The following is a 25,201-nucleotide window of genomic DNA, read 5'->3' as shown; positions in this document are numbered from 1 at the left end:
TACAAAATGAAATCAGAAGCTGCAATCCTCAAATCTTACACAAATACGGATTTTCAGGATTGGGTCTATAGGGCAAGAATATCTATTGAGAAGGCAGCAGGAACAGACTCAAATGGTGTGTGTCACGTAGATCCTCTGGAAAGTTAACACCAGTTTACTGTCAAAACATTTGTTTGCTATTTTGAAATCATGCTATTATTACTCTACATATAGCACTGCAAATTTTGCCAATTAACATGTTTCAGCTGTGTTTGCCAAACGTTGATCATGGAGACGTCCTGTACACTGGCCCACACTCTGGAAGCCAAAGACGTAAGAACTAGTAATAATGATACGTATTCCACTACAATGTGTATCAGAAGCATACACTGACAGAAAAAAGGTATTAAATATGCCTCACGTAAAAGATTTCCTGTGCCGGAATAACTCCGTATAATAATGTATTTTAGTACTCACAACTCCTGATGCAACCTGCTATTAAGAGCAAGGGGTTTTTTGCCCTCCCCTCATGTCAACTCTGTCAGGGGAAAAATGTCCAAGTCTTTTTTCAGAATTGATAGAAAAACCCTCAGTAAGGCCCACTCCCTGATGCGTATTGTATAGATAATCCATTTTAATATCAAAACCTTAACCACAATTGGAATTATTGCTGGGCAATAATGTTGCTGCCCACAAATAGTATATACCAAAGTGAATCATGAAAGATGTTAAAAAATGAGAAAGAGAGCGAAACTTTAAACACACCACTGACAGAACTAAAGAGAAAAGAAAAAATAGACACAAATTAGTTGGTCATTAAGAGAACAGCATTGCAAGCTATTGATACAGGCAACTAATTTCTTATAGCAGAAGTGAGCCCCTACCCACCTACATCTAGAGATATGATCTGGATTACTTATGTTACCACAGCTGGCTGCCTTAAAGCCTGTCCCGTGAAAGGGCACAGAAAGATGTTTTCACTCTGTAATACCTGTTAAATTACTTTTCCCTGAGGATACCTATTACAGGTCAAAGCAGCTGTTCACAGAAGTTACAATCCCTCATTTCAACTTCTACATGCATAACCACACAGCTTCCCCTACTTCTGTCTAAACGCCATAGCTCTGAAACTGAGCATACTGTCAGAAATGGGTTGAATGAGAAAAAAAAAATTAGAAAAAGAATCCACTTAAAGCAAATTAAAGAAGTTGCTTTAAAAATTGTAGTAACATTCTTTTTCCTATATTTAAAAAAAAAAAAAAGCCTCAGTCCGACAGAAAAGCAACTGCTCTGCAGTATTCCAAGCAAGTTGGACCTTGCAATACATACGTTTGGACATTTTACCATATAAAGACTGAAAGCTCCAACAGGGAGCAGTAATGGTACAGGAGAAGAGAGAAAAATATCTTCATACATTTATTTTCTTAAGTTTCTGCAATTAACTGAGGGTTTAATAGAATATGTTCGCAGCAGTGCTTACAGGCAGGACTCCTTTTCTGCTGATCTCACCTTAAGCTTTACGTTCATCATTTCCTGTTTAACATCCTGGACTGAGAAGCAGCTGGAACAAGTGAAACCTCATGTCAACACTATCCATGAATATAGTGTACACAGATGCACGGAAACCCTTTCCAAATCTTAATAAAAAATTGTTTCATTCTTTGGTTCTGCTATTCTAATCATATTTTCCTATTCTGGAATTAAGTTTGCACTACTTACCGTAAAAATTAATGTTAAGATACCATTAATTCAAAAGGTTATTTTAAGGCTACATTAATCAAAGTTATTAAAAAATGCTTTTCCTCTGCTGACATTAATGATACTCCTAGAGAGTTTGGCATGTAATAGATATGAGGCTGCCTGCAAACACAAAGCATCATTTTCCAAATACTTTATGAAAAGCTGTATTTTAATGTACCAAAAACGCTTTCAGCTACTGAGCCAATACATTAGACTCAAAATGTAGGTTTATTGCATATCAAAGAGATTCTCTGCCTTCATAACATCATGATGAATATTGGGGGAAACACTCTTCCTTTCTGATTTCAAAATCTGTCTATATTGATGTGTCACTGCAATATAATGCTATGTTAAATACCGCGCCATGACATTATTACAGAGTGTCTATCCATGTGCTTATAACTGGGTGACAAACAGTAAGAGGCTTCTCCAAAACTGTTATAGCTACTGCAATAAAGCCCACAAAATACCCAGCATCTTTTGACAGGTTACTATTTCCACATTATGCATACGAAAACAAGATACAAAAAATTCACTAAAAAGGTAAGAAGGGGGCGGGGGGGCCAACCCAGTCCCCTCATGACATGTCTGTTGCACATCTTATCTTCACCCACAGTTTCTTGAATGCTTGATTCTCCAATGCTATCTTTCAGGATTAATGACACAGTAGCTATGATCATACAATGCTGTAATATTAGCTTTGAAGGTCTCACATGAGTCTAACAGTGGTAACCTGCCTCAGACATCACCCCGGCTGGCCAGAAATTCTCAGCAAAATTTACAGATGTCCATGTTCCGTGCAGGATGCAAAAACAGACGGGCTAATGTCACTGAAAAGGAGATTCCTACCTGAAAGGTCCTCACTCCTCAAAATTAATAGAAAATCTGCAGTCATTTTCACATTAATAATTCCTTAGGGTACAAAAATACATTTCGCCACTGTTTATTTGCTACAGTGCATATAAATATGCTACTCCATTATTTCTTTTATTTATAGAATTCTTATTTGTTTAGCAATTATGCTCTTTTGATATTTTCTGAAGAGTAGCCATAAGGCATTTCAAATACAATTAACCACACGTGACAGAGTATTCACTCATGACTAGAATGATATTTTCGTTATCAATAATATATTTTAAGTGCTTTTCACTTAGAGCAACCTCTCCAAACTACTCAGGTAGACAGGCAGGCAGACGTTGGTCAGGAAAACTGTCCATCAGCATCCTAATATGAGAGATGTTAAGGTACAATACACAGACTAGTTCTGGAGACTCTGACTAGTTAAATCAATTCTGTTGACTCAGGAAAAAAATTAAAATTAACAAAAAAAACCCCAAACCCCAAGATACAGAACAACATCTTCCAGCACAGCCTCTCAGAAATCACGAGAATTGATTGAACATTTTGAAAAGACTCTCTCAGGGATGCAAGCTACTCCTGACCTAGCTGGCAGCAAGCAAACCTAAAGAAGCAGTAAGGTAATAGATTAAATAGGACAAAAATGCATCGAGACACTTGATGTTCTAAAAGGATTTTTGCTTTTAATGCCTTATTTTCAAAGTTACCTAGTGATACTTTGCTGTAAATAGATGTATCACTAATCTGTTTCCAGTATAGAAACAGTACCCGGACAGTACCCGAGGAAAGGGAACAGGTGTCTAACATCAAGTTACACCTACATCGTGCTCAACAGTTGCTATATACTCAGTATTGTAGTCAGATTTCAACTTGAAAGTCGAAAAGCTGTGAAATTACTGATCAAGACAAACCCAAGATGAGCACCCTCATCAACCAGAACAAAAAAACCCATGAAACTAGCCCTGCAATTTGACACGAGACAGGTAACTTATTGAGTATATTATCTGTAAACAAATGAAAGCTATCTCTGGATTTCAGACAACTTCTATTCTCAGCAAGCAACACTAGAATTTCCACAGTCCATTAGTGCAGAGAGTGCGTTTATTATCATGCTTTTGTTTGCAGAACAGAACATCTGTTATTAACAATAAATACAAATAATCAAGAAAGGTATTTGAAACACAAGAATGATTTCATGAAATTTGTTCCATTTCAGAAAGAAGGAAAATGATCCCATAAATCATCAAATGTGACTTTTAAAAGCCACAGCACACTTGTTGGTATATAAAGATGTGAAAAGCAACACGAAGAGCTTTACAAGAAGTTTGTTTCACTTCTGTGTGGCTGTGGAGGTGGAAAGTCACATGAACACAGGGATAAGCAGAAGCATCAAGAGGAAAAGTCTTGGATAAAGGGCCACTGTTTTTCTTTACAGAATGTTTAACATCGAGGAAGGAAAAATAAGAAACAAATGCAATTTTACCTGATAAATATCAGATAGGCTGCTGCTCCCAGAATCGCTGGCAATGCTACATCCCGACTGGCTTGAAGGGACGTGAGTCACCTGAGGATGAGGATTGTCGGTAAGATGCATCTTGGTAAGATCAGCTGGAAGCTGTAAATAAAATGGATTTGGGGAAAGGCAGGAAAAAGAAAGGAAAAAAAGATGTGTAAGTCTGATTTGAAGACAAAGTTATTCATAAAACTTTTGTTACACATTTGAATATCCACCTGTAACTTGACGTACATTTTGAGAAAATGCTAATTTAGACTGAGCTTGCCCAATCACATTCAGATTTTATATGACTGATAGAAAACAATGCGCCTTTCTATAAACCAAAGCTCTAGCCTCTTTACAGCTAACTGATACACACCAACAGGATTAAGAGCGTATGAGATGACAAATAGATGACGCCGGCCAAATAGCCCACGGTCTTAAACATTAGCTTATGCTGCAATCCAATATGAAGCAGGATTCCTGTTTATAAATTCAATTCATGTCTTAGTTCAAGAATAACTTTTAGAAAAGATCAATTCGGAACAAAAAGTAATGTAATCTAAACAAAAGTTTTGGTCCATAAAATGCTTTGAATTTTCTTTAAGAAAATGAGTGCACAGAATGTTATGCGTTCTTGGTACATGTATGTACGATAGTACTTCTATTCTATGAATCGATCTGTAAATGAACACACGTATATAGAGATATAAATTTTAGTGGACAGTTGAAGGCCACAAACATGTTCTTAAGTCAGTAGTCAGCTTTTGAAGAATCAAAGCCACATGGAACACTATAAAATAACCAGTCCTTTAATTCAGCTGCTCATTTATTTTCTGCCACATGTATTTCTAGTATTTTTTAAATTTATACTCAGCTATATGGAAAGAACATTGTATCACAGAATCACAAAATCAGATTCCATGATAAAATGATAAAATGTATACACTTTTACCATTTATAAATGATAAAATTATATACTACTCCTTTAAAAAAAGTGTTCTGATACAGAAAAAGTCCAAAACTACTGACAGCATCAAGTATCATGATCAAAATAAAAAAGTTTCCTCTGTAAAGCAAAATTCCACACAGTTCTGTCAGCCACTAGATATTCAGTCCTACAAATTAAAAGACAGTATTGTACAAATGTTGTTGATCCCATATCAACTTTATAAATACTGACTAAGCTTATGAGAAATGGAAACCAGATCTTCCTTTGGAATCACATTTTTATGTCTATTCTTTGAAAAGTACACAAAGCAGCACTTCACCAAATACTTGTTCACATATTTTCTGAAACGGTAAGCGGCACTGTAAGTCTCCCCAAACCCTCCCCACCCACAGAAAAAAAAAGTTTTGAGAGCACCTCTGAAACGTGTAGCATAATTTTGACTACCAAAACTGTTATGAGGAATATGGGGGATGTTGTGTCATCTGTAATACCCCATGACATTCTCGTTGGTAATCGCTACTCAAACCCGACCATCCTATGGGCTCTAAAAACCAGCACAGATCGTTACTTGCAAAGTAACTCTGGGAAATGAAAGACTACAAAACTATTTTTCACTATATGAATATTCTAGTTTTGTTTACATTTTACTTACAAAAAGAAAGTATAAAATATCCAACCTGCAAATTAATATCTATGTTCACGTATATTTGGAAAAGGAGAAAGTTTGAAAAGCAAAAAAACTGGTAAACTCTCACAAAATCACATAAAAAAGAAAAACCTCCCAGCAGTAGGTATAAAATAGTGAACTTGATCCAAATACGAAGGAAACACAACACTTTGAAGTCTATGTTTAGCCACCAAAAAGTTTTACAGGCTGAAAAATCTATTTTCAGGATTTGAGAAGAGCAAAAAGGTCAAACCACTCAGCTGACAAAATTCAATCCAGCGGCCAAAAGGTATGCTCGCTGTCCGTCAGCACATGCGGTAAGAGCTGACGTACACCGAGATGTGACCTCTTAAACAACAACAAAGTATAAAAGTGAAGCAGGAAAGGTGAGATTTAATTCTGGTCTGCAGCACTAGATGGTTACTTTTAAAGTCCAAATGAATATTTCTACAGTACACATTTTTGTGCCAGGTACAGAAAAGCGCTATCCATCTACTAATGGACACAAGGCAGAAAGTGTTACATTATCTTCCTTAAAGCCTGCGGCGATTTGGGCATTAGTTAAGCCACTGATATTTCAACAATGCCGACCACGGTGCTGATGGAGGTTGTCTCCCTGACTTTCCCCATCTGCTGCCTCCGTTGCAGCGTTCAGCGGCAGCAAGTGGCAGCCGGGGCGGCCGGAGCAGCCTGTGCCGCAGGGTGACACTGCTCCTCTGCTCCCTGGAGCTTCACACGTCAGCCAGCTCCTCTGCAAACGCACCGCAGTGCTATCGTCCACGTGAAAAAGAGACAAAAGCACATACGAGCAAGGTCAGTGCATCATTTGCCAGGGAGGACGACATCCAGCAGCAACCCAGTACTTGCTAGCAAATTACTAGGCAGGGCTGCTGGCAGTCACTGATACGCTGGAGGTCAGCGTAACTGAAAAATCTAGGAGTTTTAGTAAATTACGGAACAAATCAACCCATATAGATTCATTACCCCTAGCTTAACAAGACCACAGTTTTGCTGCAAACTCCTCAGCCTGTCCCCATCTTTATAGCCTCCCTATTTCAACAAGCGGCTCCGAGTTCAGCTTCACTCGGATTTCTTTCTGTCCATGAGCAAGTCCCACGCTGACTGTGATAATACAGACACAAGGAAATCTAATTTAAGCTCCCTGCTATCCAGATTCATAACAGTTTTCAAACTTTCAAAACGGCTCCAGGAAAAGAATGAGCAGAACCACGAGCAGAACCGATTCTGCGGGATCTCCCAGGAGAACAAGGGCAGATGCCTGCTCTCTACCAAAAACTGGTGCTATTGAAGCCCATTCTGGCTCAAAGACAGTGCCACGCACACAGATACACACTGCCACATACAGTTTTTCTTCCCTAATTTAGTTTAAATTCTGAGATTCTTGAGATGAAGGCTGTTCTATCTACCTAGGTTGAGAAGTACTGCTGGAACAAGACATGGCTCTCAAGAAAGCTTGAGAGCATACTTTGTATGCCATTTTCACAAATACACATTGAAGACCAACTCAGACCACCACCAGCCTTCCCAAAGGAGTATTTCTTATCAACCCATTAATCACTTCCAACTGATCTTCACTCCCCCTGCCAGCACTCCCATTCATTTCCATCACCTATAAAGCACACGGGCACGTACGACGCTCCTGCTGGACTCTGCAATATCTTCTTGTAAAAGACATTTAATGCAGGTTAGATGCAAGGAAACACTGCAATATCTCTTTAAATTTGAGAGAGAGATAAGGTTTATTTGAGACAAGTGACCTTTAAAGTGCTGCTTGCCACTCTACTCAATCTCCCAAAATAAATCACAGCTTCTGTATTTTGTATGTCATTTTTATTACCCAAACTGATTATTCTTTCTTTCTGAGCTCACTAAGCAGCAATACATGGATAGGGTGTTTCTGTAACAACGTGACAGCAGACACGGGAAGGACTTGCTGGATGTGGGTGTGAAGTTGCTGGAAGTGCTATAACATTGTCTTAACTATTGGTGAACAACGTTCACTTATCATTTGACTGATTTTTTTTGTGGGAGAAACTTAGAAACTGTTGTTACAATGGCATCAATATCTTGAAAAATTATGTGTTAGGGAAAGGAATTCAAAATAGCAACGTTCACCTATGTCCAAGTTAGAGGCTTTCACATGCACACATATATACCTGCGTTATCTTCTGGCTAGTTGTGTGCCCCAGCAGCGACAGATAGGAAAACCCCAAAACATCCATGAAATTCTGATAAGCACTCAATACAGAAATAGACTACTTACTTGCCACTTTAAGCCGTAACAATTACCTTTTTTCACAAGAAGGGATAATCTGGAATTCAAATAGGAGTGCGTCGGACATGCTGGCACAGCCAGTCCCTACATCGGTGCCAGCACATCCTTGTGACTGACCTTTCCCAACAAAGGGATATTTAGCACCAACCCCCCGCTGAAACGCCATACTGCGGTTCAGAGCTGTACGTGAAAGGAAGTTAAGAAAATAGAAGTTACGGTCTGCACAGCCACCTACAGCTCTGCCCTCCCACAGAGTCAGGAAAATACAGTTGGTGATTACACCGCAAAAACCTGAATCAACAAGGGAATTTTTAAAGAGATATTGCAAATTGCAATAGGAAAAAAGGAAAGAAAAAACACTAAATCCTTCAGAAGCTCGTCCTAATGGTAGCGTCAGTCTGTCTTGCCACGCAAACCCAGAAGTGACAGCAGCCTGCACTGCTTTTTGTTAAACATATGAGATTTCTGAAGGTGGTACACAGGGTTCATGCCGTCCCGCTCGCTGGGACGCAGCCGAGGCCGGCTCACGAAGCGGCAACACTGGGGAGAGGGCAGGGGAGAACAGAGGACGTGAGAGTGTAAAAGCTGGTTCTGAGTAACAGTTAATAGGAGTGACATGCACAAAATACTAAACTCTACCCACAGCAACCTTGAAAACACCCACGAGGTGAAGACTCCACGAGATCCACCAGGAGCCTGGCTTTTGCTCTCAATTCCATGCGTGCAGCCATCCAGCACTCCTGCTGCTAAACTAGAGAAACCCCCAAAAAATCCAAAAACCACAAGTAAACCAGAGAAACCCCAAAACCCTCCACAAGCCCCAAACCTATGCTTTCTCCTATTACACAATACAATGCAGAAACTCTCACGTTAAAAAGAAAAAAAAAAAAACAACCACACAAAGAGCAGTATACACAAGTGCTTTTTGTCCTATGCGGACAGAAAGAACGCTCAAGTCTTGCACATGTTGTAGAAGAGAAATTGTATCGAGAGATTGATTTATAGGTTTGAATGGAGAGGCAAAGCCGGAGCGGCAGAGCTGGGAGCAGCACTGCTGCTCTGAACGGCTGGACAAAGCAGAGGGACATAAAAATGCAGCAATGGGACGCTGTAAAAGCAACGAAGTGTGGAAGAGAAGACTCTCTGCTCCCATTCGTCCTTGGGCATCCTTGGAAAAAAGGATGGTCCTTGGGAAGAATGCGGAGAAATCAGTGGCTGACAGGGGTAATGGATGAAACCCAGGGAGGTTGTGTGGGGGAGACAGAGAATCAAAATGAGGAGGGAGGAACCAGAAGAGGACACAGACCCTACAGCATCCACCACTACCCTAAGGTGTCCCAGGGGAAACTGCTCAACAGTGCTCTGCATGACACCAGGGGACACGTATGGGCCACACGGACCCTTGATCTGAACCAGTAGAGACATTCTTTGGTTAGCTAAAATTATCAGCTAAAAATGGCTAAAGATGAAAGAACCACCAAAGAATTGGTGAGAACCAAGTAATACAGCAAAAAAAGCTATAAAATTCAGTCACGAGCAATTTATACTCTAACAGCCAGTAAATTTGTCAAATAAAGAAAAACTATACATCCAGTATTCCAAAATTATTGATTTGTTAATTAACCATTCAAAACATGCAATGTTTTGTTATATAACTTTCAATAAGTTATTTTATTTATTGTAAAGAGTCTGAATGAGAAAAGAATTAAGGAACAGTACGCGGTAAGCTGACAGCAGTAACTCAGGATTATACCTGAAAGCAGCAGGTTTGGTGGGCTGAACCGCTCCCCGGAGCCCAGCCCTATCTTTCCACTTTTTAACAAGATATACTTGCAAAAAGTACATGATTTGATTATTTTTTTTTAAACAGGCAATCGGGACATCTTGGTTTAATATAGAATTACCAACTTGCTAAATCTAGTTTGATGACAAGGGCAGAGCAATGACGTGATGGTTTCTCCCAGAAAGGTTTTCAACAGTTTCCTATAGCAAGAACTGGATGAAGTTTAACAAAGCCGAGTGCAAGGTCCTGCACCTGGGGTGACATAACCAAAGAGCCCAGTACAGGCTGGGATCTGTGTCACTGAGGAGCAGCCTTGCCAAAAGGGACCTGGGGGTCCTGGCGGACAATAAACCGAATAGGAGTGAGTGTGCCGCTGCAGCAATGAAGGCAAATCAGACCTTGGGCTGCATCCACATCTCTATCTCTACTTACTTGTAGAGATAGAGACATGATCATCCTATTCTACTCAGCGCTTATCAGGCTACAGCTGGAGTACTGTGTCCAGCTCTGGTCCCTACAATTCAAAACGGAGGCAGACAGACTGAAGAGGGTCCAAAGGAGGGCCACAAAGATGATCAAAGGGCTGGAGAACCTCCCCCATGAAGGAAGACTGAAGGAGTTAGGTCTCTTCTCCCTGGATAAGAGAAGGCGCAGGAGGACCTCATCACAGTATTCTAGTACTTAAAGGGCAGCTACAAAAAGGATAGAGGCTCTTTCTTCACAAGCAGCCACATGGAGAAGAGAAGGGGCAACGGGTGCAAGTTTCACCAGGAGAGGGTTCATCTTGATATAAGAAAGAAATTTATTTTTTTTTTTTTTTACTGTGAGAACAATCAGCCACTGGAACAACCTCCCCAGGGACATGGTAGAGTCCCCATCACTGGAAGTTTTCAAGGTGTGATTGGACAGGGTGCTAGATATTCTCATCTAGGCTCCCTTTCCAAAAAGGACCACGTTGGTGCCAACACTGACAACTGACACTGCTGCACAATTACCATAATCTCATGGGTTATTTAGCATTTTCTGCATCCGATGAGTATCAGAAGTGAACCAACCAGCCAACGTCCGGCTCATTTCCTCTGGGACAACAGGAAGGTTAACATTCTTCAGTTTTATTACTTCACTACACTTTCATCACCAAAACCACCCCAAATTTACAATGGGGCACTACTTTTCCTCCATAGCCACAAGACATTTTGCAACAATTATGACTACGCTGATCTTTTACACATAATTTTCAAGCTATGCAGTGCAGTAGACTGAACTGCATTTTCATTTGATCTCATTTGAAAGTATCTCATTTTCAAGACATCCAGTTTGAGGTGTCTGATAACCAAAGGTGCAGGCAAGAAAACAAAAAATGCCATGCTACTGGGACACGTGTCTGAACAGAGATTTCCCAACTAACACTCATTTTCTAAATTAATTTAGCTTTGCAGTAGTATTTCTATCTATACCTATGGCAACACATGCTAGCCAAGAAGTGATTTGCCAACTTTCTCCAAGTCTTATGTCTGTAATTGAAATTAATTGGAGTAAAAACACTGATACGTGGTGTATTTCACACGCTAACAGACCATTTCTACAGTCCCAAGCAGAGTGCGTCTGCAGTGACATTTACTTCCTACGTAAACACCATTTACTCTCAGCAGTGAAGTCACACAGAATACTTGGGAATTAAATTAAAAGCTAATTTTGGTATAACAGATTTTTAAGATTGCACATGCCGTGTACGACAGAGCAAATTATGTGATAACCACCAATCAACTCTTTTGAGAAGCACACTAAAAATGATTGTTAGCCTGAGGACAACTTTCCTTTATGTGCTCCCAGGAAGGTTTTGCTAGAAATTAAGGCTATTGAAAAGTTATTGCAGAGTTTATACAGAGAGAAAGGCAACTGCAGAAGTCATAATTGAAGTTATGTCGTAGGAGGGCTAAACTGAGACTTCAGTCTTTCTTTTCCCCATTCTTTCCAGGGAAAGGAATCAGAAGAACCTCTTTCAGCACAGGGACCATGCTCTTCATGCTGTATTTCCTATGCGACTTACTTTTGGATTTGCTGGTATCTTTCCCCTGATGGAAAAGCCACATCTGTGCCTCTGTGCCACAAGTTTTGAAAACAAGTATCAGTGTTTCCTGGTGCAGTTTGGATAGCTGAAAAAACACATCCTGAAAAGGCACAGACAACACGAACTTGCAAAATAGTCTTGACAGATGGACACAAGACCTATGAATTATCTTTTTCTACATGTCAAAGAAGCTTAACCATTGTGTTTCAGCCTGCGGTAAATGGCATGTTTAGTAAACATATTCAGAAACATCCTGCCATGAGGGCACTGACCAAAGGACTCCTTTATCAGCAACCAAATTACTAAAGGAAGCACAGTCTGCATAATTCTCCTGGTGTATAGTGTCCGTTACAAATTCAAATTAATGGAAATAAAATGGGCAATAAGGCAGCAAAAGTTTTGCCTCGTTCTTTATTTGATACTCCTTGATAGCAAAGTTTTTCACTGCTTTTCCTAGGTCCCTGTATGGATGTTTACAACCGATCGATCTAGTCTGGACACAGTAGAAGCATCAGCCTCCGAGGGAACAGTCTGTCCTTTTATAGACTGTGTAAGCAAATTTTCTGTCCTTGGTTTTACAGATTGTCAGTAACCTTATACCTTATTTGCTTTTCTGAAGTTCCCTGAAATGTTGCCAGCAAGAGTAATATTCAGAAACAACACAGGGTTTATTTCCATGAAACGCCCCAGGACAAGCACGGCGCAGCCCCGCAGTGCCGGTGCACTGTCGGTACGTCTGCTGTGTCACCGTAAAAACCACCATGCACTGCTACACCAACTGCCCAGTCCACCACTACAAAAAAAACAGCTCTCACTCTCCAAGCCTAACAATCCCAATTTTAAGGAACATATATTTATTATTTTGTTTATTGCTTGAGGTTTTCACTGTTTTAAGCTGGAACCCATTAACACCCCCTTGGAGCGTTAACTGATTACACTTGGTAACCTCTGAGCTTTAGGAAACGCTCCCGCTCAGCCTCCATTGCACCCAAGTGGTTTAAGGGTAGCAATTTTCCTTTCTCAGATGATACAGAAAGTCTAGACTGTTACAAACAGCCAGTTAAAAAAAAAGCACATTTGCCTTCAGTTTTAAAAATAAAACTAAACAAAATTGCCAAAGTAAAAAGACCACTTGATCAAAGAGCTGAACGGGACCACAGTCCTCTGAATCCTCTGTCAGCTCCCACCTCTCCTTTTCAGTGACTATATCCTTCCATTCCCTTCATACGCCATTTTCTCTTTGATGCCCTTGATTCAACACCTTTCATATAGTTAATATTAGAATGAAATAGTTCTGCCCAAATTTCCTCCTTTTAATTCCCATTTGCACTTCCAGTCTTCCAATCCCCTCATTTTTTGGCAGCCCTGCTGCAAGCTTTCCTCTTTACTTTGCAATCCCGCGCACACCTCCAATACTTCCATCATTTCCTATAAACCAAACCCCTACCACCGCAGAGGAAAGCTTTGCCTGAGGAGCTAGAGGGTGGGATGGGTTTCCTACACGGCTCATTCAAAAGCACCTTAACTCCAGACGCTGGCAGGCGCTCTAATGCATTAAACCATTAGCGGTCCTGGCCTTTTGGAGCACATCCCAGGCAGCATGCCCAAGCCGCGCAGGACAGCGCCGGCTCTGCTTCCAGGCACCTTTCCTTCCTTGGGCATTACAGCTGTTGCAATCCATACCCAATTATTTTAAATACTCTAACTCAAAGACTCTACCATGTTAAAAAGGTTCTATGTAGAAAAAAAAATTCCTCCAAATCGGCGTTTAACTTTCTTCGATCTGCATCAACTGTCAAGAAGCAGCTGACCAACTCTGCTCAGCACAACAGCACTACTTTGCATTTCTGTTTAGCACGGGTACTTCAGTAGTTCCCCTGCCAGACCCCTTGCCAGCTTTACAGTCAGTGCTGTTTCACTTTGCCTCCAACTTGAGCAAACTCTGCATTCTAGCACCTTATTTGCCAGTTGTTTTGATGGTCTCACTACGTGCCTGCGATTCCATCATGTTTGTTCATTTTCACAAGACAACGAGTTTCTTTCATTAGTTCTATTTTTTCTTTCTACAACCTACTGAAACAAGAGCAGCGATGACAGCCCACTGATATGCAGCCAGTCTTTCACCAAGCAAACCTTTCTGTATCCCACCTTTTTGCTCTCATCCATCCCATTCATTCCATCTAAGGGAGGCGGGGGGGGGAACCCCCTCAGACTTTTTTTCTTGGCATCATTATTTTAATCATCTCATCCTGCCAGTAAAATAATGAGAAACCACCAAAACCAACTGGAGTTCCCTGAAGTTATTTTGCAGAATTTTCATTAGCCTTTTTCCCAAGGATTTATATAAATTAACTCTGGTTTATGTTCACCTTTTACATATGAGCTACAATTCTGCTCCAGTTTAAAAATGTTTAAAATACACTTAGAGCTGTGTTAATGGGAGAGGAGAAAGTTGCTCCTCTGAGATACACAAAGAGGCCACTTAGGTATCCACAGAGAGGGTAAAATGAGCCCAGCCGAATTACCTATGCTGACATCAGACCTCAACTAACTTAATGCAAACAAAAACATTTCCTCCTTAAAGACCACAGATGTTCCACCAGTGGCACAGAAGAAGATTTCTTCAGATTTTTAAAGAGTAGCAATGATGTCCTTTGTTTTGTTTTTAAAGCCAACTGATGGATCAAGTATTTTCCCAACAGGTTCAGATAAAATCCTGTAACCTTCAGTAACATGATGCAAATAAAAATGGTGCCTATCCAACTATACAAACTTCAGATTATTTGCCTTTTTAAAACATACAAAAGATGGGCTTGCTGACAGTATTTATTTCAAAACTTGTTTCAATTAATTAGCTACAGTACATACTTACTCCAGTTAGTACTACAGACATGAATCTCAAAGAAATAAGGACCAAGTTGATACCATTCACGACAGCCTTGCAGTGCCCTGAAAACTGTCCTTGTAGCATTCCTTAAGTAACTCCAGGCTTACAAAAAAAAAAAAAACAAACAAAACAAAACAAACAACAAAGAAACATCTAAAAGAACTAAAAATCCCTAGAGGCTGTTCTATGCCTCCGGCAGCCAAGAGCTTCTTGGTCTTCATGGCTCCTACAGTGCACAGAAGATAAAATCCTCTAAAGTATTATGTTTCCTTAGTTACAATAAGGTGACATGAGGACAGAATTTCAAACTAAATTCTGGTGTTGCCTTAAACCACACATATAATGCAATTTTAATTTGGTTTTCATATGTCTAAATTATAGATTACTGCTATGCCTTAACTCATGATAATGCTAAGCATCTGACACGCAAATATCTCTGCTTTGGAGAAGAAGCGGGGACTTCAACTGTGAAAATTCACCTGTGAAAAAATGTACTGGCATTGATGAGAGCTCCATAATAGTGGGAATATCCGACATGTAAACATAAGTTGCATTTTTTACAACAATCAATTAATACAGATCAACTCTTTTCTGGCCTATTCACAGCATAACATTTTTAAAATGTCAAGAATTGTGTTTTGTTATTAAGAAAATGTAACAGGAATGTTCAAAAAGACTTCTTTTCAGTGCCAGAGTTCAAAATTTACTGTTTCTTCTTGCCACTGAAAACTAATACATTACAAGACTAAAAAGAGCCTTGTCTAAATAATTACAGTAGAAAAACTGTGACAGCGGCTAGTGATGCTATGAGTTCTGTAAGGAGCTGAAGTTTCACAAGTCATTAAAACTCCGGCAGGTGACAGCAGCCCGACGTTTGGGGAGCTCTCATCCTGAGACAATACTGCAGGGCACGTGAAATTCCAAGTCTACATCGAGTTTCATCTCAGCTGAATAATTTATAAACTCTTATATACACTGATTGGTAAAATACCGTGGTGATGATGGTCCCTCTTCACACATCCTCAGGCTGCTACAACCTCACTTCACTGTAATGACATGCAAGTGACAATCAGCTCCGGGGACGCACCTAGCAGGGCTACGAGGGTGCATGCAGCACAGCGTGAGCACACCGATGCTGCAAGCAACGCTCGGCAACATATTACCTCTGAGCTAAGAGCTGCGTAATGAGGCCCTCACTTAGATCCTGTATATGAAAAAAAAAAAAACCAACAAAGGAGCACCAATCTTCCATCTACATTTTCTTTCTGTATTCATACAGAAATGCATTCGTGGAAGTGAGAGGAGCAAAACAGGGTGGTCCCGAACTAGGCTGTAGCTGTAAGCAGAATTGTAACAAAGCAGGTTTAAAACAAACAAAGTCTAGGAGGAAATAAATGAACAGATAGGTGTTTATTTGCATATTACAAGCCAATTTCCGATAAAAACAAAGCTTCAGGAAAGGGTTTTTTCTGTTGGAAAGTAGTACGATGTGTACTTGCATTTAACTTTAACATATTATATACTGGAGCATAAGAAAATCCAAGCTTTCTAGAGTAAATGGCCACACAGCTCATATTAAACCATTTTTGTCTTAATAAATTATCAAGCAAAAAGTGCATTTAAAAAGTTTTACAGAAAGTATCCTGTAAGTTGTTATAAAAAAAAAAAAAAGAGCTAAACTTTTAACTAAGTGTAAGGAAGACTGTCATTCGTCAGTCCAAGCACTCACTCTCCAAGCACTTGGGGATCAGAGTATTGAGTAACCAAGAGGCTGTGCTCCTACAAATCAATTAAGATGGAGAAACAAGGCAATCCTCCTGTTGCAGGGGATGGAGGGGAAAAAAATCAGAAAATATGGAGCAGGAGAGACCATAAATACTCTGAGGAGCTGACTGAAATTCCAGAAACTCAAAAGAGAGCTAAACCATACAAACCAAAGTTCGTAGAGGGGAAGAGAACCATCGGGAACCAGAAGAGAGGAGCTCGCAGGGCAATCACCCGTCGCCTGTGCCTGCACACAAACTCGCACACTCAGGTGACGAGCACCCGCAGGTCCCGCTCTGAGCAACGATGGGGTGCTCCACACCGCAGAAGGTTGGGCTGGAAGCTACAGGCATGGACAGAGAAAGATTGGAGGGAGAGGCAAGGCCAAGAGGGAGAGAAAGACGCTGTCAAAATTGACTGAAAAAAGAAAGCGAAGGATCAGTTACTCTATTTGCACTGAAAACATTCAAAATCCATACTACCAGGGCTATGTTCCATATAAGTGCATTAGCAAAGACAAGGATGACATCGAATCAAATCAAGGACACACTATCCAAGGTCTGGTTTTCTTCTGAGGAGCTGAAAATAATCTTTAACTGCATGAAGGTTTCAACTCAAGATCCTGGAGATCAAACTGATGCCCCTTGGAATGAGAAGATGGTGTTACGCTGATCTTGGTTACAGATAACTAAAACTTGCACCATGGCCCTGTGAGACGACAGCAGAAATAGGAATGGGACTGAAAAATGACTCCAAGTCTTCTGTTCTAACCCAAACACAAACTTTTACAAAGCAGATCTATCTTATTATTATGCTTAGCATTATTAGATTTTTATCCAAACAGCAGAAAGATAAGAACACCACAGAAGCCTAGAGAAGATAAGTTATGTCTACTGTCGTAAGAGAAGTTTAACATGCACCTGGGATCTTAAATGAAACTGTTTTCCTTCACAAACAAACATTTTAGAAGCTTAGATGTTAATTCAAAACCCCTTATTTTCTATAAAAATCACATTATCTCAAAAAGCATCCCTTTTTAAATATCCTCTATAGATACATTATCCAATCATTCCGTATTTTCCCCATCAGACCCTCCTGCTACACAAATGGGGTAACTGCGTATGCATCCTAGGCTTGGGAAATTGTTAGGATGTGCATAAAATTTCTATTACAGGAGAATCGTATACATCTAAATCGTTAAGTTTAGAGCTCTCTTTCATAGTGACTTCATAATGCATCTGTGTTTAAGAGTCTAATGCACCAAAGTGCATTACAGACAATTTAACAGACACCAAGAAAGTTATGATCAGAATCTTGCTGAGATACATTTGAAATATTTCATTTTTTTGCTTTAAGATAATTGCATTAGTACCAGAGGAATTTAGATTAGTTTAAGCTGAATGCTTCTTGTCCTCGCAAATACGTCGTCTGTGGAAACAGACCTCCATGAGACCGATGCAAAGTCCTCTACCCTCCTTCATCTTCCTCCAGAGTGGCAGTGGCTTGACAGCTGGCGCTGCTTTCACCACTGTTTTCCACATTCCTCGCTGCTTATCATACTCACCGTGTTTGCTTAAGGATGCCTGCATCTATTTATCTCATCTTCTACCGCGTATCATTCCAGAAAGCATACGGTCCCCAGGGCAGAGACCATTTCTTACGATGTGCTTCCGATGCGGGATTCTGCCCCTGTACTGATACCTCCAGACACAACTGACAGAGGAACAACTATCATCTTCCTGCAAAGGAGATAGTGATCTCTCTTGGACACACTTCCAAGTATCAGCATAGTCTTGAGAAATACTGTTGACCTCTACAAGAGCCTGCATGGAAGGGCGGAAAGGCTCGTACAGCTCATCCTCAGGTGCACTGCAGAAATTCACAACGAATTCACAGAACTCACACAGGAGTTCTCTCTCGCAGTTTATCCTCCTTTCAGCAGCTCTTTACTCAGGAAAATAGATTGCATCGATTACTTTACAGATGTCTATCCCGTCCCTTTTACTTTCGGAAGCCAAAAGCAACAGAGTTTCTGGGAGATGAGGGGTGCGTGCGACGCTAACCAGTGTGTGCAATGCAAACCGGTGCGGACACCCCTTACACTCAGAGAATACCTTCCAGGAGGCGACGGAGCTCCTAAAGCTGGCTTCTCCTGCGGGTCGCTCCACAGCCAGACACGTTAACCTCCTTAGGTGAAGTAAGGTTAATCTTCAGAAGTATTCTCCTTTACATACCTTCACGAAAGCTTACCTTTCTGATTAGTCATATGAAATATGACTTCATTTTGCTCTGATTAAGTAGATGTATCATTACACTGTCAAGTTCAGAACAGCTATAATTACAACTGAGTCAACAGCCCATTTTCAGACTGTTGTCCTATACCAGTTTAAAAGCAACTCATTAAAAAAATTCTGGGACAGATATCCACATAAACCTAAGAAATTTTTAATTTAATCACTGAGAAAGCAAATGAGAAATCAGATGTACACTGCTCTATGGCAAGAAACGGTTCTAGTTTCAAAACAGTATCATAAAATACTTGACATTTTCAAGTTAAAAGTTTAAACATGCAAGTTTATAAATTCTGACGTCAGTTATTTTGCTATAATATGTGTTATAAAACACGTGTCAGAAACAGATTTGTGGTACAAAGCTCAGATAAAAACAAAATGGAATGAACTCAGATATAATTCAGACAATCACTGCGTGTGATCAGTTTAGAAGTTTGGGGGGGTTTGCAGGAGGCTCTGGGGGGCTTTGTGGGGTTTTGCAGACTGGGGCTACAGGTGCTTTTTCTTTTGTAGTTTTAAAGATAAAAAACTTTTATCCATGGATTGGAATGCAAAACCAGTTAATAGGTTTGCATCAGCCATTTAAAAAAAAAAAAAAAAAAAAAAAGAAAAAACAAACCTCCCCCCCTAACATTTTACACTATTTCATTTATGAATAGTAAATGAGTGAATAAATGGCTTGACTGGTATGGCAGCAATCCACTGGGTATCATCCACAGAGCTGACACAGGGAGCCAAGAGCCTCTACAATGATTTTTTTTTTTTTTATTTTTTTTTTTTTAATTTCCCCCCAAAACCCCCTATTTGAGCACAGGGTTTCTTTTTTGTGGTTTCTCACTTTGGCCCAAACTCTAGGGAAAGAGCAATCTCGGCTGAAGTACCAACATGACTAAGCATTCCCATTTTTTAAGCAATATTACACGTTCAGACCTCCTAAGGGTACCACCACCTTGGTGGTACAGGTGGTACCAGGTAAGCCGAGCTTAAGTAAACTCATCCTTTCATATTTAATGTCTAGCGAGCAGGAAGGGAAGGCGGCGAAAGAGTCGACCCGTATACTTGAAACACGGGTGACGACACAAACAGGCCAGTATTTGCCAGCAGGAACTCTAAGGTGAGGAGCCGCAATTACCTGGTTGAGCACACGGAGCCCATCTACCCTTCAAGGCAGTGACAGGGTGGACTCAGCACACGTGAAACAGCCAAAATTCGGCCACCCGTACGCCCACGTATTTACACGTTGATTTTGGCAACTGCATACGGAAACCCTGAAGCCCAGCATTTTCGCCCCCATACACAGTGAGCTTCTGTTTACATTTTATCAGACATAAAAACCAAACAAGGAAAACCATTCTGCACAGGGATTCCACACACCCAGCTGCGGTTCTCCCTTGTGCCTCTCTCCACACCGTCATGTCACTGAGACTCTAAACTTTTTGGGACCGAAGTCAAGAGCACATTTCTTGCTCCAAAGTCAATGCTGTATCTCATGATGTCAAGAGCACAAGGATTTTGCCCACTGCCTTCAAACCCTGACAGCTTTCACATGCAAGAAAGTTGCACAATCTTTATTCTAGCCTGTATGAGCTGCAGTATTAATACAAAATTGTAATAAATTATGAATATATGCCTGGCCTCAGGTCTATAAGGCAATTCCCGTGTCTTGGGTAACTGCTTCTTGGCAGTAGCATTAATAAAATACCAGCAACTCGGCTGATTTTCTGAACAAGCATACCAAATAGTAAGAGTCTGACAAATAGTATATTTTTTAATTTCTTTAAAGGCTTTTATCTCAATAGGTGGGTTTGCTCGAATGTTCTAGATTTTATTACCCCCTTTAAAAGAAACACCCTTCCCTCCCCAGTTTCACAAAAATACTGCATCTTTAGACGCACAAAATAATTTGTGTCCTTTAAAGCTAATTGTAATTACATAGTTCGGCTAAATAATTAACCAATTCCACAATGCTGCACAAAGGAAACAAGCAGTACAGCTTCATACAGCTTGAAAATTAGAGCATCAGTGGGTTTGTATACCAGTATTTTCAAGTTAGCAATATATGCAAGCAGTCATAAAAATGTTACACTTCAATAATACTTGCTTCATATATTAATAGGCTAAAAAGCAAGCTATACACGTTTCCTAAGCAAATGGCATTTTTTACACCTCCTGTTAATTTGTAAGCTATTCATCTATAAAATAAATTCTAAGATTTCAAGGTCCCCCCGCTTCCCGTTTAGAAATGATTCCACAAGAACAGTCCATGCACAGCCAGGAGTTCAGTATCTCATCCCAGCAGCACTCAGGGTTTGAGAAGTGAACATTCAAATAGCACCACGGCTGTCAATACATGTCAGAGAAACGCAGCACAGACAAAATCTTACTTACTTTGGAGGCCCACGGTTGCAGGCAGTTGGCATAACATCGAACAAGAAAAGCCATTTCTTGGGCTGGGGAAAAAAGTTTCCTTTCTCAAATAAAAGCCACAGAACTAAAATATGGAATAAAATCCCTTCTGGATTCTCTTTAAAAATCATAAACCAAAGCAGCAAATGTACATGTATGCAACTTCTCAGGCTTGAATTTCACACTGAATGTGATTACAGCTTCCACTATATCTGAGTAGTTTTCAGTATTGCAGTGAGTTAGCAGCAGCAGCAATTCCTATAAAAACGTTCCAGTTTTAACAAGCACATAAATTCAAATCAAAATGTTTCCTCGCTTTTCAAATACAAATATCCATTCGCTCCCCCAGGCAAGAGGCATGTACCCAAAAAGTGCTGCTAAAATTGAGTTAATTCTGAAATGGATTAGAACTGCAGGTTAAAGCAACAATACATTAAAAGGTGAGATATGAATTCTTCAAATTCCTTTTTTCTCTTCACTAAAATGCATTTACGAGTGGCTTATCTTCGGGTCCACTTTTCGGAAACTTCACATTCATATTGTAGATGAAATTTTGCAAAGGTTCTTCAGCATCTTAGGCGATTCAGGAATTCCACACCCTGGATATTAAAGTTTCTTCTTTATACTCTTGTCCATCATAACTGCAAAAATCGAATTAGTGTCCGGATTGTAGCTCCAGGATATATGCTCTAACAGGTTTGCACTGTGGAATGTATTAAAAGCCTCTGCAATACAAACCCTTTTCTCTTTTGCCCCCCCTCCTCCTTTTTTTAATGCAGTTTACAACTCTGCAGTGTTGCTTAGTATTCTAATGCATCCGTCGGATACCACGGTTAATCCACGCCTAGCTTTTCCAATTAAAACATTTCTGTAACGCACAACAAAACAGTACGTCCATGGCTACAGCAAGACTGACTGCTGGAGTCCTAATTCCTACTATCTTTGCTTGCTTCTCAGCAGCTCCCTCAGGAGAAGCTCCCATCGATTGGATGCTCCGCAGCAAGATGAAATATCTAATAAGGAGGAAAGAGAGTGGGAGGGGAACCGAGCTAAAAGGATGACATCACCTGTATAGAAAGCCTTTAGAAACTGCATTAGATCAATTGGCTACTGTATCTGCAGATGCAGCCAACAGAGCATCTTTATTGACCTAATATAAACACACATATCGGTACAACAACTGCTCAGCAAAACACCCCTGCTCCACATTATATTTTATATCATTTTATGATCTATTAATGCATATACTGTAACTGAGTACTTTTCTTTTCCTAAATCTTTTTTTTTTTAAATGAATCTCATGTATCTTTTAACACTTGCAACAGCATTTAGGTGGATTATTTCTCATCTTTGCATCCAAATTTAGAAATAAATAAAATAGCTATCTGCAGATGTTCACACGCATGCACGCACAGATACACCCATAATCAGTTCACAATAAAATAATTTCTGCTTTTATGTATGTATGTCACACAAGAGCCTCAACATTTTTCCCTCATCCTATATACTCCTTAGGAGATTTCTGTCTAGAATGAGAAGTAAGTTTCTTATTGAAAGGTGACGTTTATAATTCTCATAATTTTAATGGTTTTGAAACCACGTTAAAAGTTTTGGTGGGTGTTCCCAACCCCCCCCCCAGTCAAGACCAATTCTGTTTATAACCAAAATTGCCTTAATTCTGCAGTAGTCAATTTAGTTTTATAATTTCTTTTTGCAACTAAAAACTGAAATATTTGCAAGCCGCTTTAGTATCTTGGATGGCAGCCCAGCCTGCTGGAGAGCTGCTCTGAGAAGCACCTACAAGATCCCACACCTTTGAGCTGGGACCGCTGCGATGCTTTCAATTCCTAGAAGGCAAATGACTTCTGCTACCGTGCAAGAAGGGAGGAAAGCACGGAAGAGAAAGGGAGGGGGACAGAGGGTGCTGGCTCTGTTAAAGCCATTATTTAGTATTCTGGATCATTTACTTCATCTGCAAGAAGGGGCACTCACTGTTTCCGTTTTCCTCTCTTCGGAAAGAATTTTCATCACCATATATCTCATTATTCCCAGTTTGCATCAGACTCGAGGGTAATTCTCCAAAACCAAACTAGCCCTTGATGGCCATACCTCCCGTACAGAAGAGGAGCTTCCAAGTGCGGCCTGGTGGCAGTGAGGGCCAAAAATCCCTTTTGTTTGCTTGCTTATTCTTGAATACTGAATCTGGCAGTTTGAGGCAATCCACAGAAAGCTCTTTTTCATCTACTCTGCCAAGGGGCACGTGGAAGAAGATTCTTACGTTTTGGAAGCCAAGTTACACCAACGGGACACCCCACCCCATCTCAAACCAAGAGCTCCTTTCAGCAGTCATCCAGGAGTTGAATTCTTCCCGGCATATAATCCAAGTTATGACGGGACTTGTGCCTTAACTAAGAAAAAACCTTCCCCTAGCACCTTCCAAAACTGTCTTAAAAGAAAAAAAATAAATGGCATTGATATCTGAATTTACTTAACCTCTATCAGACAATGAAAATAATAATAGATGCAACCAGGCTTCATAAATATTACTGGGTTTAATTTGTATTTAAACATAAAGGAAAAACTGAACTTCATTCCTGCACTTGCAAAATTTGCAAGTCCAAAGTCTATTTGATTTTTAAAAGCTGAAAGAATTTTAGATAATTACTTCAGATTTTTAAAATGCATTACACCAGCTATATAAATAGCTGTTTCTTTTACTGTTCCTTCAATACTGAACAATAGGCTAGATACATCAGCTTCACCTTACATATAACTGTATTGCATCTTTTCTAATAATGCACAAAATTGTATTCAGAAGCATCTTAAACATCAAATATAATGCCACACTGATAAACCTTCAGCACCAATGAACATCCAAATACTTCTATGCGGTGTTACCTGTATTATAATTATCACCATCACAATTTATATCAAGGAGAAAAGAAAACCCACCCAGCTAAAGGAAACCTCTCCCTGCCTGCACGCACACCGATAGCGCACAAACTCCATCCCTCGGCTAAATGGGCAGATATTCATCTCCCAACCGCATTTTAAACCCGCTGCATTGTGCATGAAATTCAATCCACTAAAGATTTTGGCGCGGATGCCATATTTTACAACTACTGTAAACACAAGCTCAATAATGGGAACAAAATTCTATTTCCTTCTAGTTTTGCCTTTAAGTGAAGATGACATCATCCCTCTGCCCGTCCCGCCAATGAGCGCGGCGGCGGTGGTCCCGGGGGGCTGCAGCCAGCTCTGCGCAGCCTTGCCTGCCCACGCAGCCCTGAGCAGGGGGAAAACCTGACCTAGTTCCACACCCCAGCTTTTGGGGCATCCCCCCCCCCCATTTCTGTTTTGTTTGTGTTGTGGTTTTGTTGTTTTGTTTTGTTTTGTTTTTAATGCATGCATTTCTGCAGCCCCAGCTCCCTGCAGCACAATGCTGTAAGTCTTCCTAAATTGTCTGTTTAATGACAAATCTCAAAACTAAAGCAACTCTGAGATGAAGAAAAAAAAAAAAAATCTGATACAAAGGCTGCTCCACAGTGATCACGATCAAAATACCTGTGAAGAACTGCAGCAACGGGCAGAATCACAAACAGTAAATCGTCAGTCTCATCTTAAGCCAGAGTCCAAGTTTTCAGAGAATCTTAAGGAAAAAAACCCTTCGGTCTACAATCTCTGAATTAAAGGTGGTCTTTGTTTCTTAACACTGATTTCTTTCCATGCTTGAAATATCACTCTATATGTTTCTATGCATCATGTTCCCTTTATCTTCCCATAATACTATCTGAATCCTCCCGACTGTTAAATAAATCTGCATGTCCTAATTGTCTAACAAGACGAAGTCACTGAAAAATGGGATGTTTTTAAAAGGATAGTAAGGCCTTTCATAATTTAAATGCACGTTCAGTTAAGCAGGATTAAGAGTCTTCTCTCATTTAAGGACACCACAAATTGAAGTTCTGCAAAAGCAGAGAGCACTCGCAGCTGACAGCAGAAGGCACCCGTC

General features: G+C 40.2%; 1 protein-coding gene across 6 annotated transcripts in view; it reads right to left on the bottom strand.

Annotated features, from left to right (window-relative positions):
- The window catches only part of RAPGEF6 (Rap guanine nucleotide exchange factor 6), a 137,572-nt gene that overhangs the window by 51,673 nt on the left and 60,698 nt on the right, over nucleotides 1-25,201 (bottom strand). For 5 of the 6 annotated variants that reach the window (XM_076350463.1, XM_076350466.1, XM_076350464.1 and 2 more), the window contains one exon: nucleotides 4,061-4,192. In XM_076350463.1, coding sequence (XP_076206578.1) covers nucleotides 4,061-4,192 — 132 coding nt within the window. Of the gene's footprint in view, nucleotides 1-4,060; nucleotides 4,193-21,171; nucleotides 22,144-25,201 lie in introns of those variants that run through there. The other variant, XM_076350467.1, reaches the window with a different exon arrangement.

This window comes from Aptenodytes patagonicus, chromosome 12 (genome assembly GCF_965638725.1).
Source record: "Aptenodytes patagonicus chromosome 12, bAptPat1.pri.cur, whole genome shotgun sequence".
NCBI lineage: Eukaryota > Metazoa > Chordata > Aves > Sphenisciformes > Spheniscidae > Aptenodytes > Aptenodytes patagonicus.
The sequence above is the reverse complement of the archived record's forward strand: the minus strand, read 5'-3'. Positions and strand labels throughout refer to the sequence as shown.